The sequence below is a fragment of the Pogona vitticeps genome, chromosome 1, assembly GCF_051106095.1.
Source record: "Pogona vitticeps strain Pit_001003342236 chromosome 1, PviZW2.1, whole genome shotgun sequence".
NCBI lineage: Eukaryota > Metazoa > Chordata > Lepidosauria > Squamata > Agamidae > Pogona > Pogona vitticeps.
In genome coordinates this window covers 201,775,504-201,797,542 of record NC_135783.1, presented here as the reverse complement: position 1 = coordinate 201,797,542, position 22,039 = coordinate 201,775,504, and the positions used below count along the sequence as shown (strand labels likewise).

The 22,039-nt window shown below is 41.5% G+C and overlaps 1 protein-coding gene across 1 annotated transcript in view; it reads right to left on the bottom strand.

Annotated features, from left to right (window-relative positions):
- LOC110088588 (dynein axonemal heavy chain 11-like) overlaps positions 1-22,039 on the bottom strand; it is a 269,144-nt gene that overhangs the window by 15,628 nt on the left and 231,477 nt on the right. Inside the window, exons 61-68 of the mRNA XM_078394150.1 lie at positions 21,822-22,015; positions 21,502-21,650; positions 17,132-17,259; positions 16,319-16,546; positions 15,024-15,215; positions 14,571-14,690; positions 10,680-10,922; positions 1,089-1,271 (exon numbers count right to left, since the gene is read on the bottom strand). Of these exons, the coding sequence (XP_078250276.1) occupies positions 1,089-1,271; positions 10,680-10,922; positions 14,571-14,690; positions 15,024-15,215; positions 16,319-16,546; positions 17,132-17,259; positions 21,502-21,650; positions 21,822-22,015 (1,437 nt within the window). The remainder of the gene's footprint in view (positions 1-1,088; positions 1,272-10,679; positions 10,923-14,570; positions 14,691-15,023; positions 15,216-16,318; positions 16,547-17,131; positions 17,260-21,501; positions 21,651-21,821; positions 22,016-22,039) is intronic.

The following is a 22,039-nucleotide window of genomic DNA, read 5'->3' as shown; positions in this document are numbered from 1 at the left end:
AGTGCCCCTGCTCAGCATCATATCCAGAGGCTGGCTTTGGGAAGATATATGAGTGCTGCCAGCATTGCTGCAGAGGTTGGAAGGGGGGGGGGTCAGCCTGTTGGTGCTCAGACCATATGCTGCACATTGCATCAAATTGGTCTCCAGGGGTGTCCCAGAAGGGAAGCCTCTTCTAAAGATGATGCACAAGAAAGTCCGCATACAGTTTGCTGCAGACAAACAGACGAAGGACATGGATTTCTGGAATTATGTCTTGTGGTCTGGTGAGATCAAGAGAAACTTATTTGGTTCAGATGGTGTCTGCATGTGTGGCGATGCCCACAGACAAGTATGTCGTGCCTACAGTCAAGTGTGGTGGTGGGAGTGTCATGGTCTGGGGCTGCATGAGTGCTGCTGGCAGTTGGGAGCTACAGTTCATTGAGGGAACCATCAATGCCAACATGTATTCATGAACATGATCCCCTGCCTTTGGAGAATGGGCTGCAGGGGAGTATTCCAACATGATAACAACCCCAAACACACCTCCAAAGTGACCACTGCCTTGCTAAAGAAGCTGAGGGTAAAGGTGATGGACTGGCCAAGCATGTCTCCAGACCTAAACACTTTTAAGCATCTGTGGGGCATCCTGAAACGGAAGGTGGAGGTGCGCAAGGTCTCTAACATCCACCAGCCCTGTGATGTCATCATGGGGGAGTGGAAGAGGACTCCAGTGGCAACCTGTCAAGCTCTGGTGAACTCTACGCCCAAGAGGGTTAAGGCAGTGCTGGAAAATAATGGTGGCTACACAAAATATTGACACTTTGGGCCCAATTTGGACATTGTCACTTAGGGGTTTACTCACTTTTGTTGCCAGCAGTTTAGACATTAATGGCTGTGTGTTGTGTTATTTTGAGGGAACAGTACATTTACACCGTTGCACAAGCTGTATACTCTCTGCTTTGCATTGTAGCCAAGTGTCATTTCTTCAGTGTTGTCATGTGAAAAGATATACTAAATATTTATGAAATGTGAGGGGGTGTGTACTCACTTCTGTGATATACTGTTAGTCCCTTGGAGGGTCCAGAGAGTTAAAAGCAAAGTATGCGTACCTTAAGACCTAGATCAAGTTCCTTGAGAGAACGCCTTATCTCATGTATTAGAATATTCATTCTCTCACATTCTTGAAAACAAACCAGAATGTATGGAGTGCGTTCAGCACTTTTAGAGGTAATGTCCGCCATGTTATAGCCATCTGGAAGCTTCTCTTGTATGTCATCTATAATCACTTTCACCTGCAAGAGACAGGAGAGATGGCAGCAAAAGTTTCATTGGGCTCTACGTTTTGGAAGGTGCAAAATTTAGAGAGCCTAATTTCTTCTTTCAAATACAGTTATTGCACTTCAGCTTTTAAGATGGCTTTAGCCATACGTCTTGGACTCTGACTAAACACACATAAAAAGACACCAAAACCAAATCTATGGGACAGTTTATTTTCTACTCTAACATTCCATGAGGGCCTTCTTTTCATCAAGCAGCTGTGCTGTGTGTAGAACAGAGAATCACAGCTGGTTCTGTGCAGACATATTTTAAAAGACTTGAAAGGAACTTGGCTATCCAGAAAACAAGCAGAGCTGAATAAAACAGGCAGCAACAGAACTACACACTCCTCTGTGTCCTTATTATTCTGTAGCATTTTTAAAGGCATTGCTGTTTCACCTGATAGTTTGTGGGCTTGTGGGAATGCACAGAAATTGCCAGGTTAGAACATGTGTGTGTGTGTGTGTGTGTGTGTGTGTGTGTGTGTGTGTGTGTGTGTGTGTGTGTGTGTGTGTGTGTGTGTGTGTGTGTGCGCGTGTGTCTCTGTCTCTGTCTCTGTGTCTGTCTGTCTGTCTCTCTCTCTGTGTGTGTGTGTGTGTGTGTGTCTGTCTGTCTGTCTGTCTGTCTGTCTGTCTGTTTTAGGATCAGGATGCCTGGGTTTCTTTTGGGGCAGGAGGCTAGAAGCAGCTGGGGGTAGGAAGGAGAATTTTTCTCCCCTGCGAGACCGAACCCAAGAAAGCAGGGACAACTTGGGTAGCCCCACCACTTGCTCCCCTTCCCTCAAGTTCTGCAATATCCCTCCCCCTCCCCACCCAATCTATTTTTAATGGGCCTAGCTAAAGTGTTTAAAAGTGTTCGGAGGGAATCAATCTCCTCCCTCCCCCCACATGCTCTGGCTTCAGCCCTACACCCTTTGGGCCCCTCCCTCTCTCACCCACAGGGCAAGGATTGGCAATGGGCTTTTGTCTCCCTTCTCCTCTCTTTTGTCTGCCCCATAATCTTTGCCTTTCCATTCCCTGTTCCTCTCCTCCATCTCTCCCACAACCCCAAAAGGAGTCCTGGAGGTGCTGAGTTAGGGGGTGCAATACTTGCCTTACCCCAGGTGCTGGCAACCCGCGCTATGCCACTGCCCGGTCTGATACTTGAGAGCTACTAAGCCTGCTGGGGCCATTAATCATCTTCCATTTAATCCGTCTAACCAGGCTAAAAGGGTTGGTTAAAGATGGTTGAGATTCTTTGTGTAATGAGCGGATTAATGTAAACAAAGAATTCTTTTCCCTCAATTTTCCTATCAATTTTTATTTAAAGAGGCACTTCATGGATTGCTGCCTTGTCGTGGCGAAGGGGCTTGAGTAACTCAGAGAAACTATGGGCTATGCCGTGCAGGGACACCCAAGACGGACAGGACATAGTGGAGAGTTCCGACTAAACGCAATCCACCTGGAGTAGGAAATGGCAAGCCACTCCAGTATCTTTGCCAAGAACGCCCCATGATCAGAAACAAAAGGCTAAAAGATATGACGCTGGAAGATGGGCCCCTCAGGTCAGAAGGCGTCCAACATGCTACTGAGGAAGAGCGGAGGACAAGTACAAGTAGCTCCAGAGCTAATGAAGTGGTTGGGCCAAAGCCGAAAGGACGCTCAGCTGTGGACGTGCCTGGAAGTGAAAGGAAAATCCAATGCTGCAAAGAAAAATACTGCATAGGAACCTGGAATGTAAGATCTATGAACATTGGGAAGCTGGAGGTGGTCAAACAGGAGATGGCAAGAATAAACATCGACATCCTGGGCATCAGTGAACTAAAATGGACAGGAATGGGCGAATTCAGCTCAGATGATTATCATATCTACTATTGTGGACAAGAATCCCGTAGAAGGAATGGAGTAGCCCTCATAGTCAACAAAAGAGTGAGAAAAGCTGTAATGGGATACAATCTCAAAAATGATAGAATGATGTCAATACGAATCCAAGGCAGACCATTCAACATCACAATAATCCAAGTTTATGCACCAACCAGCATTGCTGAGGAGACTGAAATTGAACAATTCTATGAAGATTTACAACACCTTCTAGAACTGACACCAAAGAAAGATGTTCTTCTCATTCTAGGGGACTGGAATGCTAAAGTAGGGAGCCAAGAGATAAAAGGAACAACAGGGAAGTTTGGCCTTGGAGTTCAGAATGAAGCAGGACAAAGGCTAATAGAGTTTTGTCAAGAGAATAAGCTGGTCATCACAAACACTCTTTTCCAACAACACAAGAGGCGACTCTATACATGGAAATCACCAGATGGGCAATATCGAAATCAGATTGATTATATTCTCTGCAGCCAAAGATGGAGAAGCTCTATACAGTCAGCAAAAACAAGACCTGGAGCTGACTGCGGTTCTGATCATCAGCTTCTCATAGCAAAATTCAAGCTTAGACTGAAGAGATTAGGAAAAACCACTGGGCCACTCAGGTATAATCTAAACCAAATCCCTTATGAATACACAGTGGAAGTAAAGAACAGATTTAAGGAACTAGATTTGGTGGACAGAGTGCCTGAAGAACTTTGGATAGAGGCTCGTAACATTGTCCAGGAGGCAGCAACGAAAACCATCCCAAAGAAAAGGAAATGCAAGAAAGCAAAGTGGCTGTCCAACGAGGCCTTAGAAATAGCAGAGAGGAGAAGGGAAGCAAAATGCAAGGGAGATAGGGAAAGTTACAGAAACTTGAATTCAGACTTCCAAAGAATAGCAAGGAGAGACAAGAGGGCCTTCTTAAATGAACAATGCAAAGAAATAGAGGAAGATAACAGAAAAGGAAAGACCAGAGATCTGTTCAGGAAAATTGGACATATTAGAGGAACATTTTGCGCAAATTTGAACATGATAAAAGACAAAAATGGGAGGGACCTAACAGAAGCAGAAGACGTCAAGAAGAGGTGGCAAGAATACACAGAGGAATTATATCAGAAAGATGTGGATATCCCGGACAACCCAGACAATGTAGTTGCTGACCTTGAGCCAGACATCCTGGAGAGCGAAGTCAAGTGGGCCTTAGAAAGCCTGGCTAACAACAAGGCCAGTGGAGGTGATGGCATTCCAGTTGAACTATTTAAAATCTTGAAAGATGATGCTGTTAAGGTGCTACATTCAATATGCCAGCAAGTTTGGAAAACTCAACAGTGGCCAGAGGATTGGAAAAGATCAGTCTACATCCCAATCCCAAAGAAAGGCAGTGCCAAAGAATGCTCCAACTACCGTACAATTGCACTCATTTCGCACGCTAGCAAGGTTATGCTCAAAATCCTACAAGGTAGGCTTCAGCAGTATGTGGACTGAGAACTCCCAGAAGTACAAGCTGGATTCCGAAGAGGCAGAGGAACTCGAGACCAAATTGCTAACTTGCGCTGGATTATGGAGAAAGCCAGAGAGTTCCAGAAAAATATCTACTTCTGCTTCATTGACTATGCCAAAGCCTTTGACTGTGTGGACCACAGCAAACTATGGCAAGTTCTTAAAGAAATGGGAGTGCCTGACCACTTTATCTGTCTCCTGAGAAACCTATATGTGGGACAGGAAGCAACAGTTAGAACTGGTCATGGAACAACTGAGTGGTTCAAAATCGGGAAAGGAGTACAGCAAGGCTGTATATTGTCCCCCAGCTTATTTAATTTATATGCAGAATACATCATGCGGAAGGCTGGACTGGAAGAAACCCAAGCCGGAATTAAGATTGCCGGAAGAAATATCAACAACCTCCGATATGCAGATGATACCACTCTGATGGCAGAAAGTGAGGAGGAATTAAAGAACCTTGTAATGAGAGTGAAAGAGGAGAGTGCAAAAAACGGTCTGAAACTCAACATCAAAAAAACTAAGATCATGGCCACTGGTCCCATCACCTCCTGGGAAATAGAAGGGGAAGATATGGAGGCAGTGTCAAATTTTATCTTCCTGGGCTCCATGATCACTGCAGATGGAGACAGCAGCCCTGAAATTAAAAGGCGCCTTCTTCTTGGGAGGAAAGCGATGACAAATCTGGACAGCATCTTGAAAAGCAGAGACATCACCTTGCCAACAAAAGTCCGAATAGTCAAAGCTATGGTTTTTCCTGTCGTGATGTATGGAAGTGAGAGCTGGACCATAAAGAAAGCAGACCGCCAAAGAATTGATGCCTTTGAATTGTGGTGCTGGAGGAGGCTCTTGAGAATCCCCTGGACTGCAAGGAGAACAAACCTATCAGTTCTAAAGGAAATCAACCCTGAGTGCTCACTGGAAGGACAGATCCTGAAGCTGAGGCTCCAGTACTTTGGCCATCTAATGAGAAGAAAAGACTCCCTGGAAAAGACCCTGATGTTGGGAAAGTGTGATGGCAAGAGGAGAAGGGGACGACCGAGGATGAGATGGCTGGACAGTGTCTGCGAAGCAACCAACATGAACCTGACACAACTCCGGGAGGCAGTAGAAGACAGGAGGGCCTGGCGTGCTCTGGTCCATGGGGTCACGAAGAGTCGGACACGACTAAACGACTAAACACGAGTATGGAACAAGTATAAAGGAGAGAAAGGGAATAATAAGAGAAACTCAGCTTGAACCAGAAATAACAGGGTGTGTTATCTATCTATCTATCTATCTATCTATCTATCTATCTATCTATCTATCTATCTATCTATCTATCTATCTATCTATCTATCTATCTATCTATCTATCTATCTATCTATCTATCTATCTATCTATCTATCTATCTATCTATCTATCTATCTATCTATCTCTCTCTCTCTCTCTCTCTCTCTCTCTCTCTCTCTCTCTCTCTCTCTCTCTGTCTGTCTGTCTGTCTGTCTGTCTGTCATTGTAAGCGGTTGTTGGTTATTCATTAAAATGACATCAAATACTGAATAGAAAAGTTAATAGAAGGAATGTAGGACATTCTCTAGAAAATTTATCTCTCTCTCGCTCTCTCTTTTTTATATGTGTGTACACATGTACCCAGACACACATCAAATCAATCCCACTCAGAAATGAGAAAAATTATTTTGGGGGGAAGTAAAACTCCCAGAAGATGTCAGCCAGGCCGGTCACTGATATTCTGGGAACTGTTGACTAAAAAGTCAACTTTCCCCAGCTCTGATCTTAAGACTAAGAAATGCAGATTCCTTATACCTTATCACGAATCTATTCTTTTATAACTTCAGTTTGTTAGCATTGTAGTTGTTAACAGAGTAAATGTTGTGAGGTTGGAATAAAAATGGAATGAATGAATGGAATAAATATGGCAGAACTGTCCTATAATAAATGAGTTCCAGAGTAAAATCTTTTGCACTTTGTGTGGGATTATAGAGCTCAGTAGTTTGGGTCTCCGGCTGCAGAACCAGAGGCTGGGAGTTCGAATCCCTATCTGTGCCTCCTTGACAGGGGCTGGACTTGATGATCGATAGAGTCCCTTCCAGGTCTCCCGTTCTAAGGTTATGATTAAGTCAAACGTTGTACATGCAGACATCTATTTGTGAAATGGGATTTGTGCTTTGCTCCTTGGATCTATGGCCCAATTCACTTCAGATCTGCTTTAAAGGGTCTGGAGCAACTAGCACCCACGGGCGAGGAGACCTCCAGTGGGGAATGGTATCCTTCTCCATATCTCTGACAGAAGTGATTCCATCAGGAACAGTCAGTCGACTGAATGCTCCTTGTGGAGGCTAATGACGCCAATGTCAGTGGACAGATGAAATTGTTCCAATTTCCCCCCCCTAAGGTTTTGAATCTCTTTGTGGGATAGAATTTGGCAGCTGAAATCCTGTTGCACAAATTCATGCCATGTAAGGCTGATGACATCTTCAGTTGTGGCATTTTTTCAGAAACTAAAGGTTTCCAATTGCCCTCTCCCCAGGTCTCAAAGCTCCCTTGGAATTGTTCCATCATGGGGAAGCCTTTGGGAGTAATGGGACTGGAAAGAAGAGGGAGCCTTTAATTTTCATAAATTGCCATCTGCAGTGAGATCATTGTACAGTAGTGATGTGGTGTTCAGAAATTAAAGAGGCCCCATCTTGTTGTCCCCAAGGGTTTCCCCACAAGAAAAGGATTCCCAAGGAAGCCTCAGGACTTTTTGAGGGTAGAATTTCCAAAAATTTGCTACAGGTAGTGATACCATCAGCCTTATGCACGGTACATTCTGATTTTAGTCAGTCTCTTGTATACCTTCTGTAAAATTCCATGTAAAACTTGGTGCAGATTCACTGTTCACTGACATCAGATTTACTACTGCTAGAGTCATACCACCTATAGTTCTTCTCAGTCAGTGGGTTGGAATTCTGAATAATCCAGTGCATTGAGAATCAAAATGGGAAAATGAGTTAAGGTATCACCGACATTACCTCCTTAATTTGAAAGGAAGGAACTCACACATTTTTTGAATTCAAAATTTTATTGAATCTACACAGGCTGTGTACTGAACTAGCAGGATGCGCCAAATTTAATAAAGATGTGCACTATTTTTGCTGGAGCACATTGCACTCCAGCCATGGTGTGGTATATGGAGTAGTAAGGGGTCCAACGTGCCTAGCAAGTTGCATTAAATTTTTGTTAGCTTGCAGAGGATTTAATCATCATCAGTGGCTGCCAGACTGGTGCTAGCAATAATGTGCTTGCTAGAGACAGCCAAGGCAGATTGGGGCGGGGCTTTTCCTACCACTTTAATCATTCTATGTGTGGTGTGCAAAGAGGAACAAACCCAGCTAAAGGTCATGTCACACACCCTGGTGCCACAGTCCAACATCAAAGGACCAGTGTGCTATTTTTTATCATCATCAATGGAAGTGGCCAGAGGATTGGAAAAGATCAGTCTACATCCCAATCCCAAAGAAGGGCAGTGCCAAAGAATGCTCCAACTACTGTACAATTGCACTCATTTCACACACTAGCAAGGTTAAAATCCTACAAGGGAGGCTTCAGCAGTATGTGGACTGAGAACTCCCAGAAGTACAAGCTGGATTTTGAAGGGGCAGAAGAACTAGAGACCAAATTGCTAACATGCGCTAGATTATGGACAAAGCCAGAGAGTTCCAGAAAAACATCTACTTCTGTTCCATTGACTACACAAAAGCCTTTGACTGTGTGGACCACAGCAAACTATGGCAAGTCCTTAAAGAAATGGGAGTGCCTGACGACCTCCTCTATCTTCTGAGAAATCTATATGTGGGACAGGAAGCAACTGTTAGAACAACTGATTGGTTCAAAATTGGGAAAGGAATACGACAAGGCTGTATATTGTCTCCCTGCTTATTTAACTTATATGCAGAATACATCATGTGAAAGTCAGGACTGGAGGAATCCCAAACCAGAATTAAGATTGCCGGAAGAAATATCAACAACCTCCGATATGCAGATGATACCACTCTGATGGCAGAAAGTGAGGAGGAATTAAAGAACTTCTTAATGAGAGTGAAAGAGGAGAGTGCAAAAAATGGTCTGAAGTTCAATATCAAAAGAGTAAGACCATAGCCACAGGTCCCTTCAACTCCTGGCAAATAGAAGGGGAAGATATGGAGGCAGTGACAGAGTTTACTTTCTTGGGATCCATGATCACTGTGGATGATGACAGCAGCCAGAAAATTAAAAGACACCTGCTTCTTGGGAGGAAAGTGATGACAAACCTTGACAGCATCTTAAAAAGCAGAGACATCACATTGCCAACAAAGGTCCACATAGTCAAAGCTATGGTTTTTCCTGCAGCAATGTACCTGTAGTGATGTATGGAAGTGAGAGCTGAACCATAAAGAAGGCTGACCACCGAAGCATTGATGCTTTTGAATTGTGGTGATGGAAGAGACTCTTGAGAGTCCCCTGGACCGCAAGGAGAACAAACCTATCCATTTTGAAGGAAATCAATCCTGAGTGCTCATTGGAAGGAGAGATCCTGAAGCCGAGGCTCCAATACATTGGCCATCTCATGAGAAGAGAAGACTCCCTAGAAAAGACCCTGATGTTGGGAAAGAGTGAAGGCAAGAGGAGAAGGGGAGGACAGAGGACGGGATGTCTGGACAGTGTCATCGAAGGTACCAACATGAATTTGAGCAAACTCCGTGAGGCAGTGGAGGACAGGAGGGCCTGGCATGCTCTGGTCCATGGGGTCACGAAGAGTCAGACATGACTTAACGATTAAACAACAACAAACACAATTTCACCTTTATTACTTGCCTTGCTTTTCTAAACATAACATTTATTTTTGAGTAGGGGTAATTAAAAGATTATATTCTTATGAACACTTTATTCAAAAAAGTTTCTTGTCTAGATCACTATCATGAGTGCTATTGTGAGTGATTCACGCTAGCATTGTGTGAGTCCTTTCAATGGCTCCCCTTTTTTGCTACCATGCATCATCTACTGTTTGTGTCTACCAAAGAAGACACTTATATTAGCTTTTTAAAATTTCCTTTTAATTTTTAATCTATTTTAATTGTACATAAGTACAATTGATATTATTTATTGTAATACTGTTATATGTTTAATATATATTAAGATTTTATAAGATTATTCATGTAAATAAACAGTTACTGAAATATTGTCCTTTATAATGACTGGAAGCAACAAAATATGCTTTCTCTTTTATATAGCAGTTAGCCTAAGATAAATAATTAAAAAAAGAATTAATTTCTGTCATAGATGTTAATAGCGTTTAAAATTAGTTATAGTTATTTCATATTAACTATATTTAGAATGGAATATCCTTAATTTGACCATTTTTCTCATTTTTGGCTAGCCTACACAATACTTCAACTTAATTTTTATTTTAACTGTTATTTTGTATTGGATTTCACCATATTATTATTATTATTATTATTATTATTATTATTATTATTATTATTATTATTATTATTATTATTATTATTATTATTATTATTATTATTATTATTATTATTATTATTATTATTATTACTAGTAGTTTTATTTGTATGTCACATTTCTCCCAGCAAAGGGACCCAAGGCGGCTCACAGCATTAAAATTGCAGTTAAAACACAATAAGTTAAATATTAAAAGACAAATTAAATAATATATGATTTAAAATAAAATTAAAAGATAAAAACATGGAAACATGGGAAAGATTACAATTATCTGCTAAAATGGGGTTCAGGGATTCAGTTGTAATTGTTAAAAAAACCCTTATCATACAATAGACCCAACATTTTTAAGAAATGTGGACTAAAGTCGCTCCTGCCCTAATGGGTGGTATCTAAATTAAATAAATAAGTAATTTTGAAGCCCCTCCAGGTTTAGGTGCCCTGAAGCTTAAGCTTTATTAGTTTCATAGAAGATGTGTTCTGGTAACAGCTCTTTCTTCCTCCTACTCACACACCATTCTTTCGATTTACACTTTGCCATCTGATTTCTGCCTGAAAACTTACTTTTTCTTCCACTGTCTGAGACGCACCTTCCCCCATGACGGACCCTTGGGACTGCAGTTCAAGCAGAGTCCGAAACAGGTTGTCTGAGGTCACTGTCAGAAATTCTATCTCTGCGTTGGGATGGAGACCATAATGGACGGGGCTTTCAGCCGGAAGCATTTCGTCAATATATTTGTGGTAACCTTGGTAATCCAGGTTCGAAGGAACGGCGAAGCCAGGAGCAAGGACAAGCTTTCTATCAAACTATCAAAAAACCCACAAACATCTTATTAATCACTCCCTGCTACCAAGAATCAGGAGTCCTGCCGAGATATAAATCAAATTATTCTTTTTATGGAGCCATTCTGGAGAATGACAAGACTTTGAGAAACATTTTATATCCTTGAATATTGATCTCATTTGCTTGCTCTTTTAATTAGCTCTTTTATATCTCATGGATTCTGTCATTCCACTGCATTCTGCTCAAACACAGGTTATTATCCTGTTAGCAAATAACAGAAAGGTAATTTTCATTTAGAAGTAAAGAGGTAGTGGGGTTTTTTTTAGAAAAAGGGAAAAAATGTTATTTCTTCCAAATTACAAAGTGCTGCTCTCTGGTGTAACGTTATTATTCCACATGGCAATTTTACTAAATGAAGCCATTTACGGCAGCATCTCAGAAAACGCCGTCTTTTATTGAAATGAAAGCGAGTAATGGCATAAGGATTGTGAAATAAAACAGGCAAGATTCCTTCTTTTAGACGATTACCAAAATACATGCATTGTCTCTTTGACAATCAATATGCTCCCATAAAATAAAATGGAACTGCCATTTCATAATAATGATTTCTATTTCAAATAGCTTGCCGTGAGCCAAACGAGGTCCTTTATGGAACAGTACGACAATTGTTTAATGCTCTGCTGTAGTTTCATGAGTTCTGCATCGGCTGCATCTCAAAAATATCCTAAGCAAATATGTAGGGGCAACTCAAGTTTCAAAACAACAGGCACCCAAGTGTATATTTAATTTTATTGACTTTATATTCACAGTGCCGTCTGATGCTTTTGAAGCAGTGCTGGGGGATGTGACATTACTGCTGAGTTCCTGCGGTTTTAAAGTATCTATAAACCTGCCAAGATAACAGAAGAATGTCAGTAATAGGCCAGTAATAATAATAACAGTATTGACATCATTATCATCATCATCAATAATGATAATAATAAACTTGGTAAAAGCTGGAAATGTAAAATAATGCAGGTTTCATTATTGAAAGGTAAATACTATTTTCTCTAACCTTTGCTTTATGAGTCAGCATTTCCGATGGAAATAAGCTGAAATCCTGCGAAAGCTTTGTGTGGGATGAAAAACCATTCTGGTGTGCTTTCAGAGTAGGAATTATTCAGATGCCAGCATGCTGCTAATTTGTCATTCCTGACACCCACGAGGAATGGACGGAGTGATCCAATCTCCGCCTAAGTTGATGTTGACGGTACAAGCCGGCCAAGGGCTTCTGCCTGACATTCTCTGCCACGTTTTGAGCACAGAAACACCTTGCTGGTTATTTATTTCCAAACAACACAAAGCCAGAAAAGAAAATCAAACAAAACTCAAACAGGAAAACCAAGTCCACTTTTAATAATTGTTTTTAAAAATCCCAGAGTGGTTTGATATAATAATGAAGAAGTAGAGATCAATCTAATATAAAAATTTTGATTGACTGTGCCTGGTGTTTAATAATAATAATAATAATAATAATAATAATAATAATAACAACAACAACAACAACAACAACAACAACAACAACTATCATTATCATTATCATCACCATCACCATCACCACCACCACCACCACCACCACCACCATCATCATCATCGTCATCGTCATCGTCATCGTTATTATTATTATTATTATTATTATTATTATTATTATTATTATTATTATTATTATTATTATTATTATTATTATTATTATTATTATGAGAATCGCTAAAACCCAGGAGGCATTGGTAGCTCAACTCTTAGGAAAATGAAAATGCTTGCTTAAACAGACAGGTTTTCAGTTAGCAGCCTCACTTCACACCCCAGTTCTCAGTGGGGTCACCACTACAAGGAAAGGTTATGTTGCCCTCACAAACAAATAATCTTCACTAGACTGAAGTAAAATAAGCATAGCCCCACTGCAATTCAAAACTAGCATACTCTTTCTAAGGGAGCGTGGCATCTCAGTCTCCTGGTTCTGAGCCTGATATGGCCTTCTAAGCCAAAGTAACACTTTAAATCTGGTTTGATATTTGGCGATAAAACATCATATTTAAGAGTTGATCTTAAACAACATGGGTTGTGGCAGTGTGGTTTCCTTCCTTCCTTGGATTTTGATGGTACAGCAATAAGGAGTGGGACTCCTTGTCCTCACAGACTCAACCTTATGTGAAGCTAAAGATACCTTCATACTTCTAGAATCTTTTTTCCCTATCCCCCTTTCTCTTCCCTTTTCCCTCCAAAACAAAATACCCACTGTGGGCCAACTGAGACCAAAAGGGTTAAAGGATTTGTGCCAGTGTGAGTATAATGGCATAAAGTGCAATGGCAAATTATTGTTGATTAACAACTTGCCACAACGTCTGCATGATCAGATTAATTTAGCAGCAATGTGCTGCTGAAATTTACTCCCTTACATTTGGGTTGGTAGCATTAATCTACCTTAGGATTCTGGCTCTTTCAGAATGGGCAGTTCCACTGACATAAGTATTCAAGGCTTCTTCTTCTTTTTAACACCACAAATGAATAGGATTGACTTGAGCAAATCAGATAAAATCTTTTTCACTGCCTTTAGTGATCAATAAATGAGCTAAATTGTTTCTGACTTCAGTGGGATTTAGTGCCATGTAAACTGTGCAAATGATTTCAGCCTGAGGGATGTGAAGCTGTGAACAAGCTTAAAGCCTATATTATCTTGAATATTATGTGAGAGTCACTACCCTGACGACCCCCCCCCCCCCGAGATAGGGAGACCAGGACTTTTTGTATTCTAAGAAACGGGCAAGATGGTTTGCAGTCATCTGTAGTCTCATTAGGGGGCGAGGGAGGGCCTTGTTTTTCTCCCCATTTTGATTTTTGTACCTGAGTTCCTGATGCTGGAAGCAAAGAAACCAGAGGTTGCGCAGAGCAACGGTAAGAAAGTCAGAACCAAACCACCTCTGCGGACCTGCCCATTAGCAGCAGTGAGTAAGAACAGGTGTGCTGGTGGGAAGGCAACTCTTGATGCAAGAGACAGGAATTGATTTTTTTTTTAAGGTTGAGAACAGTGATCCTCTGATTACTAGTCTCCTGCTAGGCTGAAATCTAAGAACCAATTCACATGATCAGGTGAAGTGAGAATTAATAATGATAATATCACTCCAGAGTCTTGCTTGCATAGAATCAAATAATATGTCTCAGTGATCACAACTAAAGTGTCAGCTGATACGCCGTTGTTTGGCACTATGCAAGTAAGGCAGAAATTGTACAGAGATCTACCCCTCTGGGAAGAGGAAGTGATAATTTAATCAGCCAATAGGTCATGGAAGAAACAATCTTGAATGGGAAACTATCCCGGCCGTACACTTGACGATAAATCTGTAGAAAACAGTTGGGCCGAAATAAGACAAGGCGACTGTAGGGAAATCCATTCTGTTCATTGCCTACTAACCTAAAATAAGAAAAAAAAGAGAACATTACAAAGTAAATGTGTTTGCAGTCCTTGTTATTCCCACAGGTCTACTACTATAAATAAAGATAAGGATGAGATGAGGTAAATTCTTCAGTCGATGTTGTTAAGAGGAAAGAGTAAAGGATACAAAAAGAAGGCATTAGCTTCCAGTAGGGGGAGCTCTAACTCAGGAAACATTGTGAATTTGATGCTGCTCTCATACCTGATGGGGTTGCATATACTCTTCCAAGTAAGTGCGGCAAAGTCTCCTGTCCCAGTTGTCTGTAATATGTCCACCATACATAATCTCTCCAAACAAGTAACGGAGATCTTCCCAGGGTATCTGAGAACCAAGAGGACAATATGTATATATATGAATTTATCTTCAGGATATATATATATTCCCTCAGTAAGTCAGTCTGTCTCAGCCAATAGATTCGGAAAATATGTTGCTAAATTACCAACATTCTGTATTTCCATTACAGTTCTGGATCTTTTAAAATATTGCTCTTCACTAAATATATTAATTGTTCTCAAAATCTGCCTGGCAACTTACAAACATCACCTGAGCTGTACATGCATAGGAAACAAGGCAGTTCAAGATCTCACATCTACTCAAAGTTTCAGGCATATACATGATTCTTTGGTGGGGTTGGTGGCATGACCGCTTACTTACCTGTGAGTTTGCCTCCAGGTAATTATACAGCACATTGACTGAAATCGTGAGGTCCCCGTTGTTAAAAGGGTATTTCCTGTTCCAGCCCTGAGGTCCGAATTTCCGTCGTTCGGCCACACAGGCATGAAAATAGCACAGCGAAAACAGAATGGTCTTAAATTCCTGTTCCCGAGTACATTGATCAAGAATGTTCTAAAGAAAAGAAAATTCCCAGCTGAGAGATCTCTTCTGTCAAGGTGTACACAATGGATATTTAATGCAGCTGAAAGCAAGAACTTGAATGGCTAACTTGTAAAAAGATGTGGAAAAATACTACTTCTTTTAATTTATGTATTATGCATTTTTTGGCATTTCTACTTTGCTTTCTTTAGGCAGTAAATGTTCTATGCCTTACTAAAAGTCTGCTGAAATATTAATATTAAAAAAGCTTGTCTGGAGAAATCTTTCCCAATTCTTACAAGCTCTTTCAAGAGTAATTGCAGAAAAACAAAACTGAGCCATTGAAAAAATTATAACAAAACTTTTAGGTCAATTATTGTAATCTAACATCTTGAATGAAAGGTCAGTTAACTGCCAATTGTTGCCCAATTGTGCGCGTGCTATTGTTAGGCTGAAGTACTTAGGTCTTCTAAACCCCAGACAACAGAGGAACATTTGCTTATTTAACCCATCAAAAAGTTAAATTCAAAAGTTAAGCAGCCAAATGTTCATTTAGTCACATAGCTTTCATGGACAGGTAATGTGAACCAACATCTCTACTGCAAATTCAAAGAAATTATGTCAGGCTGGCATTACAGATTTGCCTCAGTCACATAACTCTAGTAATTCACATTTTGCAGAGATATTGTAACTTTTGCCTCCATTTGCAAAGAATGACTTTCCAAAAGGAACAAACTTATACCAACAGCTGTTCTTTGACCTATTTCATAGTAGAGGTACCCATGCATTTAATTATCATCATCATCTTAGAACTGCAGAGCTAGAAGGGGCCCTATAGACCATCGGGTCCAGTCGCTATCAAGGGAGGCACAGATGGGGGAATCGAAATCCCAACCTCTGGCTCCACAGATAGAGACCTAAATGATTGAATTTAGTCAGATAATTATTTTATAACTATATCTGTTCATTTAGGTTTTGCAACACTGTGTATGATAATATTGTGGTTGTCTATAAACTACAATATTTCTCATTTTACGATTTTCAGTAGTTTTTTCTGGTGATCATTTGGTTAGAAAACAATCTGTTTCATGAACTACTTTTTGTGGCTAGTCCTTCTGATTTATATTTTTACTTGCCTCGTCAAAATTATCCAGCGCGGCATGAAGATTAGCCAGCATCCCGGTGGGTGGCTCATTGGTAATTTTAATAGAGTTTTCCAAGATTCCCTGAGGAATGACATGTTCTTTAGGGCTCGGGGCAGGTTCCACGCTCATAAATACCCGGTAGGCCAGGTGACTTCCTTCACTGTACCTCTCCAGTAATTTCTCTAATGTGTCGAGCCACTTTGTAACAAGATGAATATTCTGGAGGAGAGAAAGGGGGGGGAGAATAGGCTTCCCAGTGAGGTATTGATTTGAAATATGAAACATTTTATTGATATGAGCCAAAGGAAGCAGTTTGATGTAGCACAATATTTGAATGGGGGGGGGGGAAGAGAGAGAGAAACCGCACGCATCTGTTTAGTACAATGTGCTGCATAATGACAGCAATCTTCCCTGTTTGTGTCTATTCATCTGATTATAAAAAAATAACAATACTTTCTCCGGCATGTATATTTGTTAAAGGGTTTTGGAGGGAAAGATCATAAATTAGTAAATCGGATGGCAAGCGTTAAAGTATTTCAATAAACCCCCCTGCCGTACAAGAGCAGTGGCTGCAGCGGTGTGTATTTTTATACAGCAATCAATGCTACATAAATGCAGCACACCTTCGTGTGAAGTTATGCATCTCCTCCCCTCCCACCCCGATTCCTCCTTTTTGGAACAGGTTAAAAAGGAAGCGATTACTCAAACGCCTGTGCTATGCATGCATTATTTTGAAAAGCTTTTAGAAACAACAAGAGCAATGCCCGGCGAGCAGCATGGGTGTAAGGAAGGCCCGAGACTTACTTGAAGGATCACCCAGTGGCCTGCTTTTGATGCCTTTTCCAGAGCTGTCTCTGCAATCCCTTCTTGCCCTTGACCCAAAGAGACATTGTGAAGCTTTCCGGAATCAATAGTAAAACCAAGCTTGCTCCCTAAACAGAAGAATGCAGCTCCATTGAAATAATATAGAACATATGTGTTTTTTTTTTTTTTTGCGGGAGAAATTATTTACAATGGAAAATTAACCAGAAACAACAAAAAAACAGCCCTTATAATTCCACAACAGGGTTGTTGTTGTTTTGTATAAATGCAACAAGAACCTTCTAGGTGCAATCCAGACCCACTCGAAGAACAAGCGTCTCACCCACCGAATTCTATAGATGACAGATTTGAACAATGAATGTTGTGCTATACAGTATTTACTCCATATGCTTGGGATTCCGGATTTCGTATATCAGAGAGCTTCATCAGTTGCTTGCCGTGGGACAGATCACCTAAGCTATTGTGGATAATATCAAATCACTTCACTCTACGGTTCTCTGACGGGCACTTTGGAAAAGGGAAGGACCTGTAGCTCAGCGATGAGGGATAGGCTTTGCATGAAGAAAATCTTAGGTTCAGTTCCTAGTTATCTCACTGAAAGATAACCCTACTGAGGTATTGCCTATCAGGCAATGCCTCAGTCCCCAGTGAAAGATTAGACTAGAAAGACCAGTCCCCAGTGCTCTCCAGGGGTTAGGGGAGGCAGCACCTATCCAGGTAAACAAGCCAACAAGGCTCATGGTCCAAAGAATGGTCATGTAAAGCAGTGGTCCCCAACCTTGGATCTCCAGATGTTCTTGGACTTCAACTCCCAGAAATCCTGGCCAGCAGAGGTGGTGGTGAAGGCTTCTGGGAGTCGTAGTCCAAGAACATCTGGAGGCCCAAGGTTGGGGACCACTGATGTAAAGCACCTGAAGGACACGGTGTGAGGAAGGCTGCAGAAGACAATTGTGGGCTAGACAGTAGACTATTCTGACTTAGTATAAGGTAATGAAGAGGTTAAGGTTTCATATAAATTAAATACTACCTCCAACCCATGTGTTTCCCTGTTTACTGACATGAGTGTACATTCTTGTGGACATAGAAATTCGGTGTTCCCAGTACAAAACCCAGGAGAAGAGTGTGTTCTTTAGGACAAGAATACTTGCAGTATTCTTTGGCTAGAATATCCAGTTGCTTAGTGTAGTAAATTCTAATTAGAGTCGGCCCATTGGTAAGTCAACTCCTTCATAAATTCCGCTGATTCAACTGACCTACTCAAGTTGCAATTTACAACACTAAGCAAGCAATAGGATTTCAGCTGTTATATTTAAAAATAACTGAAAGTAACTATTTAAACTTCATTCAAGAAACTCAACATTTTCTTCTCAAAATGGGCAATTCTAAGAGTCACTAACTATTTATAGAGGGAAATGCTGGAACAATAACTGTAATTAATTTTTAAAGGAACTTTTAAGGTTCTCTAAGACCACGTATGCTTGGTTGTTCGGCAAAGAAAAACAATGTTTTTCTTTACATTAAGCAGCACTAAACTGAAACAAAGGCAAGGTGTCTGTATAAAAACAGCATTATATTTTAATAAATGGAGCAGGGGGGAAAGAGGCGATAGAAAATGAGCACCAGAGATTATACAGGAGGATGGGTGCCTAAACTGGCACTGAGTTCCCTGCTGAATCATGGCCCTCAGCAAACACTGGTGCCAACCCTGAGTAGGTAGGGAAATTGTTACAAAGAAAACACAGCCCAGAATGTTTAAGCACCCTATTCTTCCCACCAGTTATTACTGCCATTGTTTCCTCTCACACAGCTCCATTTTGCAAGATGGGTGTGGCAAACATCAGTTTGGCAATCCCTCATTGGCCGATGAAAGATTTATGTTCGGCCAATGAAAGGCGATGCCTGCTGCAGTGTTGTCACCACCTTGATCTTTTGCACAGATTTTCTCCGGCAGGACCAGCCTGTGTAGCATCGATGCCTAGCTACCTGATGGCAGACAAAAATATTGCCGTTTTACGGTGCTTTGTCTACTGATGCCTGAGTTTGGAAAATTTGTTTTAGGAGACTTCACCTCCACGAACTCCCTAACAGCACGAACATACAGCAGTCAAGGGTAAAGATCTTTAAAGCTCATTGAGTTGGAAGAAAGATTTGGCAGGCCCAAGAATATTCCAGTGCCTGGGGCGGAACAGAAGATGCTGCTGCTTCCTACTATTTCAACCAACTGCTTGCTGCTGTTTCAGGACAGGCCACCCCAGCTGCTGGGGACAGTTACCTGCTTCCGGGCATTGGTAATCAGTGGGACGTAGAATGCTTGCTTTCGGCTGGATTGTACCCACACAGCATATGTGCAACAAACATACTGGCATGAGTGTATGTAGCCTATTGCAGAGAGTGACAACAGGCCATAACCTTATTTCCATAAATACAGATCTTCCATCTTGCATGACGCTACTGAAGGGCGCCCTGGTGGGCCAGATGCCTTGCATGTGGAAGCTTCCATGTTCAATCCCGGGTATCTCCCGATGGGGAATGGAAAAGAATCCAGGAGTGGCTATAGCCAGTGTAGACGAGGGTAGCATTTTGTTTCAGGCTGCTTTTCAAATAAGGATCCACCAAAATGTACAAAGTTCTTCATATTCAGGAAGGAAAAAAAATCCCTTGATATGAAAAGCAACAACAACAACAACAACAACACATGTAGGAAAAAACAAAATGCATTCATGCAACGTGCAGAGCACTGAGTGTGTAATTCTACAATTCTGAGTTTGAATCCTAGAGTTCCAGCAAGTGATGGTTGGTTGGTCTCATGTCACCCGTGGATTTGCTCAGGGTTTTAGCCTGAACTTTAAAAGAATTATCCAAGGTGCTGACCTTAATTCTGGGAAACACCTTGAATATAATAAATTGAAACTTAATTGGCAAATAAATTCAAATTCAACCCAGAGAAGACAGATCAAGGAACAGAGAAGCAGCCAGTACTGGATGGGATTACACTCCCACTGAAAAAGAAGGTGCACAGCTTGGGGGTGCTCCCGGATTCATCCCTGAGCCTAGATGCCCAGATCTCAGTGGTGGCCAAGAGTACATTTGCACAATTAAATTAGTGTGCCAGTTATGTTCATTTCTTGAGAGATCTCATCTGGCCACTGTGACACACACCCTCGTTACTTCCCAGCTGGATTACTGTAACTCGCTCTATGTGAAGCTGCCAATGGAAAGTGTCAGGAAACTTCAATGGGTCCAAAAGGCAGCAGCCAGACTGCTGACTGGGGCTGGTTATGGGGATCACTCCCCTGTTACAGCAGCTCTAATAGCTGCTGATTAGTTTCCAGGCACAATTCAAAGTGCTCATTTTAACCTATAAAGGCCTATTGGGTCCAAGCTATCTCAAAGCCCGTATCTTCCGCTATGAGCCAGTTGGGTGTTAAGAGCATCAGGGGAGGCCTTTCTCTCAGCCCCTCCACCCTCATAGGTGCACCTGACAGGGACATACGAAAGGGCCTTCTCTGTTGCTGCTCGCAGACTTTGGCAATCCCTCCCAGAGGAGGCCAGACCGGCCCCATCTTTGCTGCCCTTCCACAAGCAGGCATAGACCTTTCTCTTTAGGCAAGCCTTCCCTCACTAGTTACCTCTGTGTGATTTTTAGATGGATTGTTCTCCATTACTACTTTGACTGGATTTTTAGTGCTACTTGTGTTTTCCATTTCTCAAAGAAGCAATTTTTAACTTGTATGCTTATTGTTCTTATCCTTAATATTGCCTTTTAATAATGCAAGACGCCTCTTTATACTCATTGTTCTTAGCTTGAAATTTTGTCTTTTAATGATGTTAACCATCGTTGTATACTCCTTGCTTTCATCTTTAAATATTGTTTTTCATTGTTGTCAGCCGCCTTGGGTCCTTTTCGAGGAGAAAGGCGGGGTACAAATATTTACAATAACAATAACAATAACAATAACAATAACAATAACAACAACAATCATCATCATCATCATCATCATCATCATCATCATCATCATCATCATCATCATCATCATCATCATCATCATCTCAGCCTAAAGCCCAAAGCAAATTCATTGGACTCGCTGACACAGAAGCCACCGGCCTCTGATGGTGCCAACCAAGACCGGGACACTTGTGCTGACAATCTGTGAAAACAAAACCTTCCGCCTCAAGGGGCAGAGTGGGGGGACTTCAGGCCTGCTGTCCTTTTCATCAACTGCCTGCATTGCTTCCTCATAGCTAAGCTCGCTGTTAAGGAGCTAGTGGTTGGCCTTGCCATTCTAATGCAGCAGGGAGGCTGGACCCCATGAATGACAATCCGCAAGCCCTGGTGCCTTGTCTAGACTTACCTAAAGTTTCAACATCTTTTAGTGGGTCCACTCCAGGAGACAAAATAAATATTATGGGCGAAGCAGGCCCACTTTCTTGAAACGATTTTGCAAAGTCAGTTTGACGTCCCTCTGCATATTTGGTTCCAAGTTTCTCTTCGACAAAATTCCTACAACGAAGAGTTGCAGATAATAATGCCTCGAGGGAAAGAGCGTTTCAGCTTTAAAGAGAGTCTTAACCGCACCACGCTTCATCATGCCTGGCATTTGCTAGAAATGAAGCGGAGTCCACGCATCTGTCCCCAATGTTTGCTCAGGATTTAGAGTACATGTAATCTAACCTGACAGCGTAAGTCATCCGATCTGGTCTCAAGGCTCTCATGAGGATCAGTTTCTGGAGAGAACTTTTTGTCTTCCATTCTTGTGGAAACTTCTCTTTCTCTGGACATTCTGACTCCACCACTTTTTTCCAGCGCTTTGGAGAGCCTTCAATATCTTTGTCCAAGCCGCGAAATTCATCCATGAAGCTCATGGTCTAAAAGCACATGCATGGCAGCAG